Source organism: Chrysemys picta, chromosome 4 (genome assembly GCF_011386835.1).
Source record: "Chrysemys picta bellii isolate R12L10 chromosome 4, ASM1138683v2, whole genome shotgun sequence".
Lineage (NCBI taxonomy): Eukaryota > Metazoa > Chordata > Testudines > Emydidae > Chrysemys > Chrysemys picta.
In genome coordinates this window covers 2,323,161-2,339,463 of record NC_088794.1, presented here as the reverse complement: position 1 = coordinate 2,339,463, position 16,303 = coordinate 2,323,161, and the positions used below count along the sequence as shown (strand labels likewise).

Genomic DNA, 16,303 nt, shown 5'->3' with positions numbered 1-16,303 from the left:
CATGGGTACCTCAGGCCCTGTTCTCTGCCTCTTCCTACTGGCCTGTCCTTCCCCTCCATCTCCCTATCCCCCCACCACTTAATGTGCCTGAACCCCCTTTCCCCAGTGCCCCTCCCAGCAAGTGTGCCCCCCCCAGAATAAACAAAACAAAAAGACCCCCTGCCCAAGACAGATTTTAGCACCTCGAGCTGGATCCCTGGGTTCTCCGGCTGGCTGGGGGCAGGGGTGTGTGTGGGGCAAGATGGGTGGTTGGAGGGGTGGGGAATGGGGAAGGAGGGCAGGGATCAGGGTGTGGGAGGGGGGATGGAGGGGATGGGTGGTTGGAGGAGATTGGGGGGGATAGGGATGGGGAGATGTGGGGGTGGGCAGTGCAGCGGGCCCTGCACTCACACCCACCAGCTGGCCCAGCTCTGCCATTTGCCCCCCTCCTGGCTCCCCATGTGCCCCCAGTCCAACCCCCCCTCATCCAGACACCAGCCAGCTGTTTCCATTGGCTTTTATTAGAAAACTCTGGGTCATACAATTTCACGGGCTCCCCTCAATCCCCCTCCCCTCGCTGCCCCCCGGCCCGGTCTCCCCATTAACCTGCGGTGCCCCCCTCTCCCCCAGCACAGTCACCCAGCAAACGGGGCAAGCAAGCAATAACTCTGACAGACATCCCACACACACACACACACACACACACACACACACACTCTCTCTCCTGTTCGCCTGGGCATGCTGCACCCTCTGGTGGCAGAAGTGGGATACTGCACACAGACAACCGCCTCTGTGCACACAGCTGCCCTCTGGTGCCAGCGGTGGGATACGGTGGGGCGTAAAGTGCATTGGCGCAGCACGGCAGGTGTCACCGCAGGGCCCATGCCAGAGCCAGGGTCCAAGTCAGGAAGGCCGGCAGGGGGCCCGGCAGAGCCCCACTGCAGAGACACTGGCCACCTCCAGGCTCCCCGCTTCTTCCCCGGGGCCCTGGGGCCGGCGATGCAGTGGGGGAGCCCTGGCAGTACATCCAGTCCTGGGGGGCTGACCTGGGGTACCCACTCTCGGCCTCCACGCTGCCCCCCAGAAACCGCCAGTACTGGGTGCCCTTGAAAAAGTAGGTGCTTCCTGCAGAGGAGAGAGCGAGAGAGAGATGAGAAACGGGGCACTCACTGCAGGGGTCACTTCAGACGGGTGGCACCGCAGTACCACTCTGTGCCACAAGAGGGAGCTTGACACCAGGCTGCCCAGCTCGGTGTTAGCAAAGGAGGCCCGCCTGAGCAGCAGCGTTAGCCTGGGGAACTGCCTGCCACTGGGAAAACTGCCGCTGATGCATTGTTAGCCTAGGGGACTCCCGCCCACACTGGGAATGCTTCCAGAGAAACTCTGCTAGCCTGGGGAACTCCTTGCCACTTGAAACGCTGCTGGAGGAGCACTGTTAACCTGGGGAACTCCCCACCACTGGGAATGCCACCTACCATCGTTCCAGCTGATGATGTCATCCAGCCCAGGGGGCACCCCCTTCCAGAGGGTCAACGGTCTGGGGTACCCAGGCTCCACGTTTCCAGCTCGGTCATCGAAGCGCCAGTAGTGGGAGCTCTCGAAGAGGTAGGTCTTGCCGTTGTGCCCCCAGACGAAGGCCGCCTCCACTGTGACCCCCTGGGGCAGCCCCAGGTCGGTGATGGGGCGGGGAGACCCTGGATCCACCCGGGTATCAGTGAAGACCCAGAAATGCTGCCCTGTGGAGAGGGTGGAGAGTCAGTATGGAGGGCGGCGGAGTGGGGGGCAGGCTGGGGAGTCACGTTGGGGGGTTATTGGATGCAGAGGGGCATGCTGGGGGTGGTTATGGGGTGCAGTGGTATGTAGGGCAGGCTGGGAGTAGGAGGCAGGCTGGGGTGGTTATGGGGTGCAGTGTTCTGTGGGACAAGCTGGGGTTTTTTTGGGAGATCAGGCTGTGGGGGGTCTGACACTATCTCAAAACCGCACCCCGGGAACCCCCCTATGCATCACTGTGATGGGGGTTGTACAAAGCCTGCCTTGTGAAGATGGTTTTAAAAGCCTTGATCTGTTGAACACAAACTCCCTGTTGGATGGTGTGAGCTGTCACTGGATGGGGAGTTAGGAAGTTTTGCTCCATGTGTGTTTGACTGAAATACGTTGTGAGGTTGGGAACCCCACAACCAGACTTTCAGGAGCGACAAGAGAGCAGCTGTCTCTGGCCGGATGGGTGGTGACGGCCCCTCAAGGAGAATCGGCTCTTCGGGGACTCCTTGGAGAGGTCATGGAGCCAACGGGGCTGCTCCACCCCGAGTCCAGCCAGGAACTTTCTAGCAGCTGGAAGAAAGTATAAAGGAGGGACGGAGGGATCATCACTTGGCCTCTCTCCTTCCCCATCTCAACACCTGGAAGCTGGGCTGGAGGACACCGACTTTGAACTGGGGAGACTGGTCCCAGGCGGGAAGGGAATCCAGCCGACGTACTGCCTGGACCATTCTTTAGGGTCAGAGACAGCTTGGTTCAAATCCTGTTTAGGCTGTGGAAACTTATCTTCCTGTCGTTAATGAACCTGTTTGATGTTTTACCTAGAACAGTGGGTTTTGGTTGAGGTGCTCGGGGGAATCTCAGCTCCGGTTACAAAGGCCGGTGCGTGTCCACTTTCCTCTGATGAACTAATTAACGAGCTTGCACTGTCCAAGGGAGTCTGGAGCAGTGTCGGACGGTATATTTCTGGGGTGCAAGGCTGGGGGGTTTGGCTGGTGCCGCTCCCGGGAGCATTCATGCAATGCAGCTGGGCGTGGGGCTCCACATGCTGACGGCTGAGTGATCGCAGCGCCTGGAGGGGTTTGCTGCGTGTCACTGGCATTGCATTGTGAGAGACGGCCCAGGCTGGAGAGTTCAGGGGGCACGGCTGTCCCACAGCCCCGGGCTGCACCCCGGGGGTCCCAGTGGCGCAGCGAGTGGGGTGAAACGCACAGCTTGTCGTCCCGAGCGAGATTTGCGCTTCCTACACTGGTGTGGAGATTTTAAGTGAGGTTTAAGTGCGGTGGCTGAGAGGCCGGTCGCTGGTTTCGGGCCCGGGAAGGAGGAACAGAGAAAGCAGAAAGCCGAGCGAGGGGGATGCAGTTCCCGGTGTAGCGCTGCACAAACCGCCTCGAGGAGAAGGAACCGAGCGCGCCGTGGAGCGCAGCAGCTGGAGGTGGGGGTTACCAGCGAGCTCAGAGAGGGAAGCAGAAAGGCCAAAGGGGAAGCCGCACACAGAGCTGGAGCGAGGGGCCCGGGAACAAGCCGAGGGGTTGGCCCATCAGAGGGAGCAGCACTTCACCGGGCAATAGGGCCGGGGCGGCAGGTTTGTAGCATTTTTGGTGCTCAGAACCAGGGCCGGCTCCAGGCACCAGCTTAGCAAGCAGGTACTTGGGGCGGCCACTCCGGAGAGGGGCGGCACGTCCAGCTATTCAGCGGAGGGTCCCTCACTCCCGCTCGGAGCGAAGGACCTCCCGCCGAATTGCCGCCAAAGTGCCGCAGATCGCAATCGCGGCTTTTGGGGGGGGGGCTGCTTGGGGCGGCAAAAACCCTGAAGCCGGCCCTGCTCAGAACGGGTCCAAGTCCCGCCACCCCCATCCCCCACACCTGCCTAAGGCTCTGGGAGGGGGTTGGGTGCTGGCTCTGGGCTGGGACAGAGGTTTGGGATGTGGGAGGGGAGGGGTGCAGGAGAGGGTTTGGGTGCTGCATGTGGGCTCTGGGAGGGAATTTGGGTGCTGGGGTCAGGCTCTGAGGGGGCTCTGGGCTGGGACGGGGTTGGGGTGTAGGAGGGGGTGCAAGAGGGGGTTGGGGTGCAGGAGGGGTTTGTGGTGCTGGGTGCAGGCTCTGGGCTGGGACAGAGGGTTGGGGTGCAGGAGGGGGTGTGGGTGCTGCATGTGGGCTCTGGGAGGGAGTTTGGGTGCAGGAGGGGTGCGGGTTCTGGGCTGGGCTGGGGTGTAGGAGGGGGTGCAGGAAGGGATTTGGGGTGCAGGAGGGGGTGCGGGAGGGGGTGCGGGGTGTGAGGCTGCCCCGGGGCTGGGTTGGGGGGGCCAGAGATGAGGACTCCCCCAGCCCTCTCCCCACCGGTAGCAGCATGCTCCAGGGAAGGGGGTCCCCCATCCCAGCCGCCCCCTGGAAGTCGTCTGTCGGGTGGGGGAGGGGCTGCCTTGCACCTCTGCCGGGGCAGCAGCCGCAGGGCCGGCTTAAGGAAAATGGTGCCCTGGGCGAACTTGTATTTTGACACCTTTGAGTTGAAGTCGGTGGGTGCTGGGGGGGGGGGCTGTAGTGAAAACTCCAGGGTTTTTTATGTATGGATAACTTAGAAATTAGCTGTTGTTGATTTCACTATACACACAAATCCATAGATATTTCCGTCCGTAACCATTACATTACTCACAGCTCGGGAAAGCAAGAAAAACGCTGCTTGAGAACTTGTTAGAGTCAAAATTCAGTGAGAGAAACTTCGGAGCTGGGCTGGTTACACGTGGACAGGGAACGAAGAGTGAAATCAACAAGTCCCTGCGGGTTTTCGGATCGTTATTTTGTAGCTCTTGACATGTGGTGGTGACACGTAGTGGTTTGTGCTGGTTTGTTGGGGCCACGTTGGTACCGGGATACGAGAGCCACACGGTGCGGGAGGTAATATCGTTAATTGGACCCACGTTGGTTGGCGAAAGAGACAAGCTTTCGAATTCCCCGAGCTCTTCTCTGGTCTGCGGAGCTCCAAAGGGCTTGTCTCGTTCACCAACCAAGGCTGGTCCAAACAGAGATACTACCTCCCACACCTTGTCTCTCTGTTTGTGTCTTCACAGCCTTGAACGCTTTGAATCTCAACTTTACTGTCATTAAAAACTGATCTGACCCCCCCCCCAATAATTTCCCACCACTGTGAAAATTAAAAATGATAAAAAGACAAAGAAGCTTCGAAATAAACTCACACTAGGAGCAGGAACCCCAGTGACTCCAGGGGCTGAATGAGGTTTGCAGGATGCGGGATTACGATGGGAGTCAAGAAAGGAGTTTCCTTATTCCTGATCTTGCTGCAGTATCGAAATGGACACAGCACTGTGCCCCACAGCTTAGCCAAGGCGCTGCCCCAAGGGGAAGAGAAGGGGGTGGCCCCGGACTTGTAGCCGGCAGCGGTCAGCAAGGGAGCTGCAGGGGACAGCCGCCCGGGGCAGGCAGGGACGCGTGGGGGAGGAGATGCTCGGTGGAGGAGGTGCGCGGACGTAGCAGGCGGGGCCGAGGGAGAGACCCGGCCCCGAACATTGGTGGAACCGGGCCCCGGGGGCCCTGAATTTGCTGGAGCCCGGGCACCACGGGCCCATATAACTCGCCGCCCCTCAACAGAGCTGCAAGCCGAAGATGCTGAAGAAAGAGAGAGAGAGAGAGAGAGAGAGACGTCTATTGGACTTGCTAGAAAAGCAGGACCAGACCCTTCCCGCCCCACAAATTCCCTCCTCTCCAAACATCCATCCCTGGGAACCGTCGTGTCCCGCAGACAAGGAGACAGATGATGGCACCGAATATTTTACTGCTTTTGAGAGGCTGTGTGTGATGAGACCTTAGAGACTCACGGATTTCTTTGGGCATAAGCTTTTGTGGGTAAAACCCCACTTCTTCAGATGCCATGTGTGTGATGCAGGAGAGGCCCCGCCCGCATTGCAAAGTTAACCGGCAACGCTCTGAATAGAGTCCATGAAATGCCGGCTCAGGCTGCGTCCCATCACTGTAAATTCAAAGACACGGTTTTCAAGTGATTTCAGATTCCACCTGACACGTAGCAGGCGAAGTTTAGAAATCCGAAGAAGAGGCCGGGATGGGGACAGGGTGCAAACCGGGTGAACGAGCCAATGGGAAAATGAGTGAGGGGAAAAGGGGTTGAACGTTTTGATCTGCATTTCCCGAGCGTATGTAAAGATGATGTGACGCGGTGTCTATGGGACAAAAATGTGCAGCCTCTGGAGGAGACGGCATCTCTCGCCGCCGCCTTTCGGCGGACCCGGCGTCTATTGCGAGTAAAGCACAGAGAGGGACTGAAAGCTGGTGGGAAGCAGGGGATGATCTCACACCCCAGTGTTCAGAGAAAGATGGCTCTGATCGGAATATGGCATAACTGAGATACAGTCGATGCAAGATGGCTCATGCGAGAGATCATTGGAGAGGTTCTGATTTACGGAATGTGATTATCTAATTTGTACGCACGTATCATTCCGGTAGCTGGACTTAGGGATATTGACTGTGTAACAATTACAACTGTGAGCGTACCTGGGGGGGCGCCCACCAGACCATCAGCCGCAAGGGGCCATTTAAGGAGGACACGAGAGCTCTGGAGACACTAATCTCCCACCTTAGTGAGGTGCTTCCTGGGATGCTGCTTTGACACTGATAACGTCACCTGATGCAAAATACCCCCTTGCACACGGCTGGTGCTTTTCCCCTGGGATCAAACAAAGGATTCCAGCCTTAGGAAAATCCTTTTTAAGGGCTGGGGAGGGAGTTGATCGGGACTCTCCTCCATGACCTACCCAAGAAGAGGGACTGCTGAAAGGACCTGGAGGGACAAGGGAACGAACCTGAGGGGAAAGGCAGGGGTGAGTCCAGATGGAGACAGGGGGCCAGGCTGTAAGAAGAACTAACTGGAACTCTGAGCGACAGCAACTCTGCATCCCGCCTAATTCAACATTTAGCCTGAGGAGTTACGTTTTGTAACCTGTTTCTTTAGTGAATCGAGCTTCGTTTGCATGTTTTGTTTTACGTGCTCAGTGATCCGCTTTGTTCTGTTTGCTGTCCCTTGTAATCACTTAAAATCTGCCTCTTATAGGTAATAAACTTGTTTTGTTTATTATTAAACCCAGTTTGTGCCATTTGTAATGGGGGCGGGGAGAAGCAGTGCACATCTCTCTTCACATTGAGGGAGAGGGTGGATTTTTATGAGCTTGCGCTGTGCAAATTTGTCTATACAGCGCCAGACAGTATTATTTGGGGTTTATTCCCCAAAAGGGGTGTGCACGTGAGTGCTGGGGGAATCCTCTCACACAGAGCTGACTTCAGTCTGTGTCTGCAGCGGGGTGTGGCCCTACGTGTGTGGGCTGCAAGAGGCCAGAGAGCCTAATTCAGCAAAACGGGGAGGGAACCCAGGCTGGTGGAGCAGGAGGGGCTCAGTGAAACCCCAGTACATCAGGTGGCATCCCAGAAGGGGGGGTCCAACCCATCCCAGAAGGGGGGGTCCACTTTACCCCTGGGAAGAAAGAGGGTGTCTGGGAGGCTGGGCACACACCTCCCCAAAGCCATTCCTCTCACCCCCATCCCAAATCTCCTGTGGAAAGAGAAGAGCCCAGAAGGTGCTATCAGCGTAATTCCACTGAGCATCTGAGACGAAACGCCCTGGGCTAGGAGGAAGCCGGCAGTTAACGTCACTGCCCCTCGGGCGCCTGTCCCTCATCAGACGGGTTTGGGGGATTAGGCTCTGCAGAACCAAACCCGGAGCCCATCAAGGTGGTCAGGGTGAGTGGCAGGGGATATGGGAAGATACGGGTGCAGAGATGTCTGTGGCGAAGCCGAGTGTAATTCAGGAAGGCGGCATGCAGCCGGGACGGACGCAGAGCTCTCGTTAGGAGGAGGTGGCAGGATTCTTGTGCCTTTGGCCAAAATGCACATGGGAACTGGTGGGCTGGAAAGGGAATTAAAGGTGGGAGTGGTGACGATATCCCCATTGGTAATGATTTCCTCCCCTCGCTCAGGCTGTTAAGGTGTCTGCCCACAGCAAGAAGGAGCGTTCTGCTGGGACCCGCAGGGAAAGGGGGTTAGGATAGAGATAGGCAGACCTGCCTGCAAAGGCTTAGACTTTAAGAATGTAGGTCTCTGTTTGTCGTTTAGCTAGTCAGAGATAGAAAAGAGAGAATCGGTGTCAGAGCCGTCTCACCCTGGGAGAGGCCGAGGCCTTTGGCTAAGAGCAGAGGAAGCTGAGAAGTGAACGGTTACATTTGTACATTTCAAACTCGTGACACGGTGCTCTTGGGCTGTTAGGAACACAATCCTGTCCTGATATTCCCGTCCCCTTTAGAGAAAGGGAAGAGCCTAAAAGATGTAAAAGAAAACTTAGTTTAATAGCATGTTGTTTGGCAAGAACTCACTTATTAATAGCTGGAATATTTGCATGTGCATAACCCTGCGGATGAGAGACAGCGCCGCAGGGGGTTAGCCAACACGCAAAGTCCCCTGACACCCCCCGCGGCCCCACGGCGATGAGCGGATGGAGGACCCCGCTGAAGGGAAAAAGCCCAGGAATGGAGCCAATGCTGAGGCTCGCGGAGGAGTTCAGAGACACGATGGGTATTGAGCAAACCCCACTGTCTAAACAGATCTGACCAAGATACTAGCAAAGACTGAGCTGTGATAAAGAGTTTGGTTAACACAGATCTATCTAGAGATGTTCTCTACCCACCCAGGGAAGACACACACACTAGCTTGTGAGATCACCGGAGAGGAGCCACGAAGTGTTAACAGACTTTGCAAGGGCACCTGTGGGTAACACCACAATGTTTAGCGACGCTTGGGAGTTGTATGGTCAAAACCTAAAGTGGACCTTGAGCCCACAGCCTCCGCATTAGTCAGTGATTCACACCCCTGCAGAGGGCGGAGGTGTGATGGCGTACCTTAAAATAACACCCTGGGAACCAACCCCGTGTTCACCACTGTGAGGTGAGGGTGACGGGGGTTGTACAAAGCCTGCCTTGTAAGGGATGGTTTTAAAAGTCCTGATCTGCTGAACATGAACTCCCTGTTGGATGGTGTGAGCTGTCACTGGATGGGGAGTTAGGAAGTTTTGCTCCATGTGTGTGTGACTGAAATACGTTGTGAGGTTGGGACCCCCACAAGCAGACTTTCAGGAGCGACAAAGGAGCAGCTGTCTCTGGCCAGACGGGTGGTGACAGCCCCTCGAGAAGAATCCATTCTCCAAGGGACTCCTTGGGGAGGCCATGGACCCAACGGGGGCTGCTCAACCCCGAGTCCCAGCCAGGAGCTTTCTAGCAGCTGGAAGAAAGTATAAAGGAGGGACGGAGGGATCATCACTTGGCCTCTCTCCTTCCCCGTCTCAAGACCTGGAAGCTGGGCTGGAAGACACAGACTTTGATCTGGGGAGACTGGTCCCAGGCGGGGAGGGAATCCAGCCGGTGTATTGACAACAGTGCCGCAGCGAGTGGGGTGAAACGCACAGCTTGTCGTACCGAGCGAGATTTGCACTTCCTACACCGGTGTGGAGATTTTAAGAGAGGGTTTAAGTGCGGTGGCTGGGAACAGCCGAGAGCCGGTTGGTTATTTTCCGGTTGCTGGTTTGGGGACCGGGAAGGAGGAACAGAAAAAGCAGAAAGCCGAGCGAGGGGGGGGGGGGGCAGTTTCCAGTTTAGCGTTGCACAAAGTGCACCGAGGAGAAAGAACCCGAGCGCGCCGTGGAGCTGCGGTAGCTGGAGTTCGCGGTTTGCCAGCGCCTGCGACGTCTCATCAAACTCTTGTCTTCCTGTCGTGACTACACGTTTGCGCTGTATCTAGAGCGGTGGTTTCGGGTCGAAGCGCTCGGGGGAATCTCAGCTCGGGTTACAAAGGCTGGGCGTGTCCCCTCGCCTCTGATGAGGAGGGGAACTAAGCAAGTCGAGCTCAGTGTCGGGTGGAAGATTTCTGGGGTGCAAGGCTGGGAGCTGGGGGAATTGGCTGGTGCCTCTCGGTGTGATTCAGGAGCGGCTCTGGGAGCATTCACGCCATCTAGCCGGGCGTGGGGCTCCACAGGCTGGCGGCTGAGTGATCCCAGCGCCTGGAGGGGTTTGCTGCATGTCACTGGCATTGCATTGTGAGAGGGCCCAGGCTGGAGAGTTAGCGGTACCCCGGTCCCAGGCTGCACCCTGGGAATCCCATCGGGGGGGGGGGGGGGGCTATGGGTGCTGTTATACAGGGCAGGCTGGGGGCTATGGGGTGCAGTGGAGCAGGCTGGGGGGGCTATAGGGGTCAGGCTAGGAGGGTTATGGGGTGCAGTGCTACATTGTGGGGCAGGCTGTGTGGTCATATGGGATTTTTGAAGGGTTTATGGGATACAGCGTTATGTGGGCCAGGCTGGAGATACAAGGAGGTCGAGGTGTAATGTGGGGGTCACCCCCCCCTCACCAATGAAGAAGATGATCTTGCTGTCATTACTCCGCTCATAGACGGCATCGATCGCCCCAAAATCCGGGGGGAGCCCCATCCAGAAGCGTTGCGTCTGCGCTGGCTCCAGGGAAACCAGGTTACGGGCTGGCTGCATCCTCCAGAAATGCTTCTCTGTCAGGGAGGGGGGACCCAGACATTGGGGGGGGCATAAATGACCTCCTCCCACTGCCCAAAGGGCTCAGAAAGCGGCGTTACCCTATGGACCTCCACGCTACATGAATTTGGACATTCAAGTGAACTTAGCCTGTGGGACACCCCTCCAGAGCAACCTCCCATTGCAGGCGGCATAGAGGGGCTATTATCCTGCCAAACTCTCCCCTCCCCAAGCCTCCTCCAAGAAACACCCCCCCTCCCCCTGGGGCTGTGGAGAAATTGCATTCATCTGCGGAACTTCCCCCCGCAGGAAATGTACAATGAGCTACAAAAATATTAACCACAAATTTGCAACGATTCTTTTCACTTCCTGCCACTGGATGTTGGACTATGACCAACATAAAAAAAATACACCTGTAACTCGCTGAAATCCCCACCACAGGAAATGTGCCCTAATTAGGTTGTGCTGCTAACCAAGAGACCAGTTTGACAGATGCCCAGAAAACAGTGGTGCCAAGGGGAATCCGAGCCATGCCAAACCATGCACTGTTAGCCAGTGGGACTCCCTGCCTCATGAAATCAGAGCGAGATTGCTACAAAAAGGTGTTGTTACCCAATGGGACTCCATGCTACATGGGATTATAATGACATTGAACCGACTCCCGTGATGCCCCTCTGAGAGGAGACCCCGGGGGGGGGGGGGCGGTTAACCCACGGGACTCCCTGCCACATGAAATCAGGTTGTGGGGCAGGGGGGAAGCGACTCACTCTTGAAGAAGAAAACCTCCCCGCGGATGTTGGCGATGGCGTCAAAATGGGCCTGACAGCGATCGGGAGCCGGCGGGCGGGGCCTGCGGGGACAGACAGACAGACCAACACAAATGGGATGCGCTGGACGGCCCCGGCAGGCACGGGGGGGAAGGAGACTCAGTGCACTGGGGAGTGATGGGGCGAAGGAGGAAGGGGGCAGGCGGGAGGGGAGAAGGGACGTGTGGCCAGGGAGCCGATACTCACTGCTGGGTGGGTCTGTGGGGTGGTAGATTGGGGATGCGGGGCTGGGTGGGGATGGGCCGCGCCGGCGAATCCTCTCCCGGGCGAAGTCGTCTCCTCCCTGGAGGGGGCGAGAACGAGGGAGTGAACGAACGAAGGGGAAAGAATCAACGAGCCAATAACTGACGAACGAAGGAACGAGGCCTGGGAAGAAGGGATGGAAGCGGGAAGGAACGAGAGAAGGGGAAAGGATCAGTGGAGGAAGAGAGGAGGACGGGGAGGAGGGGAACTGCTCACCGTACAGGGTCTGGATGCCCAGGGCGTCGTCGGGGGGCAGCTGGTAGAGGTGGGGCAGCCCCACAGGGCCCTGGTAATAGGGCATCATGATGGACTCCTTGGTGGAGGAGTGGGCCAGGCCCAGGGCGTGACCGAACTCGTGAACCGCCACGGCGAAGAGATCGGTGCCGGCACCTGGGGGGAGGGGGTGGGAGGATGACAGTGAAAGAGAGACACTACGCCCGCCCCTCCCCGGTACTACCCGCCCCACAGCGCCCCCCACTGCCTCCACGCTGCTCCCTGCCCCACAGCGCCCCCTGCTGCTCCCCACGTCGCTACCCCCCCAAAAGTCCCCTGCTGCCCCCATTCCTCCCGTGCCGCTACCCGCCCCACAGCACCCCCTGCTTCCCTCCGTGCCACTACCCTCCCCACAGCACCCCCTGCTGCCCCCCGTGCCGCTACCCACCCCACAGCACCCCCCCGTGCCACTACCTGCCCCACAGCACCCCCTGCTGCCCCCCGTGCCGCTACCCGCCCCACAGCACCCCCCCGTGCCACTACCCGCCCCACAGCACCCCCTGCTGCCCCCCGTGCCGCTACCCGCCCCACAGCACCCCCCCGTGCCACTACCCGCCCCACAGCACCCCCTGCTTCCCCCACACTGCCTCCACATCACTACCCACCCCACAATGCCCCCTGCTGCCCCACCACATCGCTACCCACCCCACAGCACCCCCTGCTTCCCCCACACTGCCTCCACACCGCTACCCACCCCACAATGCCCCCTGATGCCCCACCACATTGCTACCCACCCCACAGCACCCTCTGCTGCCCCCCCCACCGCTATCCGCCCCGCAGCACCCCCTGCTTCCCCCACACTGCCTCCACACTGCTACCCACCCCACAGCGCCCCCTGATGCCCCCCACTCCCCCCACACTGCCACCCACCCCACAGCGCCCCCTGATGCCTCCCCGGGCGCTGCCTGGCCCACGGTGCCCCCAACTCCCTCCACACCACTACCTGCCCCACCAGTTTCCCCTGCTGCTCTCCACTGCCTCCGTGCTGCTACCCACCCCACAGCGCCCCCTGCTTCCCCCCACTGCCCCCCACATCGCTACCTGCTCCACAGTGCCCCACGCTGCCGCCCACTGCCCCCACGCTGCTACCTGCCCCACAGTACCCCCTGCTGCCCCCCGCACCACTTCCCGCCCCACAGCGACCCTGCTGCCCTGCCCACACTGCTACCTAGTCGTAGTGCCCCCTGCTTCCTCCCACACCGCAGGGGGTGCCGGGGGGCGGGTAGTGGTGTGGGGGGCAGGGGGGAGAAGCAGGGGGCACTGTGGGGTGGGTAGTGGTGTGGGGGGTAGGGGGGAGAAGCTACCCACCCCACAGTGCCCCTTGGTGCCCCCCACTGCCCTCCAGGATGCTCCCCACCCCACAGAGCCACCTGCTGCCCCCCACGCCACTACCTGCCCCACAGTGCCCCCTGCTAACCCTCCCCCCACTCCCTGCTGACCCTGCTGCTTGGCCTGGGGGTCGTAGATCCAGGTCTCCTCGTCGTCGAAGTGGGTGTCTCCGGAGATGGGGTGCTCCCCAGGGAAGAAGGCGTGGGCCAGGGTGCTGCCCGGCCCATCAAAGGGGTACCCGTCCTCGTGGAAGGAGCGGCTGAAATCCACCAGGATGTCGGCGCCGGCGCCGGGCGCCTCGCGGAAGGTCAGGGCCGAGGCGTTGCCCCAGGCCTGCAGGGCGTAGAAAAGCAGGGTGCGGACGAGGTCCGGGGACAGGCTGGAGGCCTGGGGGTAGGAACGGACCCTGTCGGGGGGAGGGCGAGAAGGAAAAGGAGGGAATGAGAAACCGGGGAGAAGACGAGACTGAGGGCGAGAGGAGAACAAGGGGGTGAAGGAGAAAACGGGACCAGAGAGGAGAAAACCAAGAAAAGAACCCAGGTGTCCGGTGCTTACTTCCAGGTCAGCTCCTTGACAGGCCAGACGCTGCCGCTGTGGGCGTAACGCTTCCGCCGGCGCATCAGCTCCGAGGTGCCGATGATGTCGGGGAGAGAGCAGCGCGGCTGGTCCATCATCACCAGGGTCCTGTCGTCTGCAGAGAGAGCAGGGATAGATCCCAGGCATCCGGGCTCCCAGCCCTCCCCACCCTCTAGCCCACTAAACCCCATTCCCCTCCCAGAGCCGGGAGAGAACCCAGGAGTCCGGGCTCCCAGCCCCCTCGCTCTAACCGCTAGACCCCACTCCCCTTCCTGACCCAGGAAGAGAACCCAGGCGTCCTGCCACACCTACCCAGAATTCCCGTCTCCTGCAGTCCCGCAAATTTCTGCATCATTCTGACGGCGTCATGCAGCCCTTCCTCGGTCTGGAGTCGGGCCTGCATGGGGTCTGGGGGGGGCAGGTACCCGTAGCGGGTCAGCCAGTCCTGGGGGACAGGCGGGGGGGATAGCAAGGAAAGGGTTAAAAGCCTGAGAGGAGGGGGCAGCTCCCAGCTCCTCCAGTCCTGGCCTCTCCCAGCAGGGGGCACTGTGGGGAGAGGGAGGGGTACTGTGGGGAGAGGGAGGGGTACTGTGGGGGGGCTCTCGCTCCCTGCACCCCCCCATCCGGTCGTGGGCTCAGAGCTCCCATTGTTCAGCCAGAGGCAAGCGAAGATCAAACAGACGCCCCCGGGTTTCCCTGCCCCCCCCCATTTCCTCTGCCTCCCCCCAACCCCAGCTTGCTGCTGGATGGGGGGCGGGGAAGGGAACGGGGTGAACGACCCGGCCCAGTTGCAAGGCACAGGGGGACGGGACCTAGTGGATCCCTTCCCAGAGAGAAGGATCACTCGGGAATCCTGGGAACCAATCGACCCCCCCCCCAAAAAAACCCCTGACCCAAGCAGGGTCCCTTGCACCTGGAGCTGGGATCTGACAGCTGAGAGTCGATGGATCCTTCCCACCAGAGACCGATTGATCCACCCACCGGAGACCCACTCGAATCCACCAGATCCCTCCCAAGGCGCAAACAATATGGGAGCCCAGTCAATCCTTCCCGCCATGGGCGAAGGTGGGATTGAGTGGGTCCACGCTCCGAGGCAGACCCGGGATTGGGGGGTTGTTGGATCCAGTTGATCCCAGCCACGGGAGTCAGGGGGCAATGTGACCCGATGGAGGTGAGCGGGATCTTGTCGATTCTCCCCACTGGGGTCTGGGACCCATTGGGGCTTTCCCAGGGGGTGGCGTGCGGGGTACAGGATCAAGGGGATCTTCCCCACAGAGCCAGGCAATAAGTGCTGGGATCCAGTTGATCCCACCCATGATACAGATCAGATCGAGTCGATCCCCTTGACCATTTGGACACAGAGGGGATCCCTCATATGGTGGGATCTAGGAGATCCCCACAAGAGCCAAACAAAGCAGCCACCCAGCGGATCACCTAGGGCAGCAAATAAACATGGGACCTAGCCGATCCCTCTGCTGAGGCAGGTGGAAGCAGGATCCACTGGGATCTACCCACAGCTGTGGGATCCAGTCGGTCCTTTCCCAGGTGACTGGCGGAAGCAGACCGGATCCCGAGGGGTGTGTGGCTGCTGGGAGCCTCCCCGGGCAGGGTCGTGGATTGGATCCCGGGGGATCTGGGATCCAGTGGGTCTCTCCCGGGGGAGGGGGGAGGGGAGAGGAAGCAGCCAGGAGTTAATGGGTTTCTCGCCTCCAGTCTGCCGGCGCCTGCGGTGAGGAGTGACTCGAACCGCCGGTCGATTCCCGGCCCAGAGCATCTGGCAGAGACTGGGGCGCCCCTCCTCCACCCTACTGCCCTTCCAGGGGACCCAGGCGTCCCGGCGCCCCTCCTCCACCCTACTGCCCTTCCAGGGGACCCAGGCGTCCCGGCGCCCCTCCTCCACCCTACTGCCCTTCCAGGGGACCCAGGCGTCCCGGCGCCCTTCCTCCACCCTACTGCCCTTCCAGGGGACCCGGGCGTCCCGGCTGCCCTCCCCCACCCTACTGCCCTTCCAGGGGACCCAGGCGTCCCGGCGCCCCTCCTCCACCCTACTGCCCTTCCAGGGGACCCAGGCGTCCCGGCGCCCCTCCTCCACCCTACTGCCCTTCCAGGGGATCCAGGCGTCCCGGCTCCCCCTGCCCTTCCAGGGGACCCAGGTGTCCTGGCTCCCCTCATCCAACCTACTGCCCTCCCAGAGAACCCAGGCGTCCGGGCACTCACCACGCCTTTGCTGAGCCGCTGGGTGCTGGGCCGGCCGGCCGGGCTGTGGGGCAGACAGAGCAGGGTCCCTAGCCCGAGCCATAGGGCCGGGAGCCGCAGCATCGCGGGGGGGCGGGGAGGCTCTCTCCACCCCAGGGGGCGCTGAGGGTGTGATGCTGCCCAGCGAGCTCGTCTGCCCTATATACCAGCCCCCCCCCCCCCGTCTGGCTCCGCCCCAGCCTGCATCAATCCACACACAGCAGCCCGGACTCCTGGGTTCTCTCCCTGGCTCGGGGAGGGGAGTGGGGGCTGGTGGGTCAGAGCAGGAGGGGCTGGGAGCCAGGACTCCTGGGTTCTCTCCCTGGCTCGGGGAGGGGAGTGGGGGCTGGTGGGTCAGAGCAGAGGGGGCTGGGAGCCAGGACTCCTGGGTTCTCTCCAAACTCCCCCCAGGCTCGGGGTTGGGGGATTCGGTCAGCAGGTCGCAGAGCCGGCGGGGGGAGGGGGGAATGGCGGGGGGTCTGTTTCTTTCGCTCTCAGATCCCGACCCCAATTAGCCGCTCTGCCCCCCTGG

General features: G+C 60.3%; 1 protein-coding gene across 2 annotated transcripts; it reads right to left on the bottom strand.

Annotated features, from left to right (window-relative positions):
- Window positions 1-482: 482 nt before the first annotated feature.
- On the bottom strand, window positions 483-16,303 carry MMP25 (matrix metallopeptidase 25). 2 transcript variants are annotated; one of them, XM_008177733.4, is made up of 10 exons: window positions 15,754-16,299; window positions 13,849-13,981; window positions 13,516-13,651; window positions 13,071-13,366; window positions 11,575-11,748; window positions 11,302-11,398; window positions 11,056-11,138; window positions 10,153-10,305; window positions 1,455-1,715; window positions 483-1,104 (listed from the first exon to the last, which is right to left on the bottom strand). In XM_008177733.4, exons 1-10 carry the CDS (start codon window positions 15,853-15,855, stop codon window positions 848-850), a joined length of 1,692 nt encoding a protein of 563 aa, XP_008175955.1. In that variant the 5' UTR covers window positions 15,856-16,299; the 3' UTR covers window positions 483-847. The 2 variants fall into 2 exon arrangements, with proteins under 2 accessions (XP_008175955.1, XP_023969914.1); XM_024114146.3 differs by lacking the exon at window positions 10,153-10,305 and having other exon boundaries at window positions 565-1,104; window positions 15,754-16,303.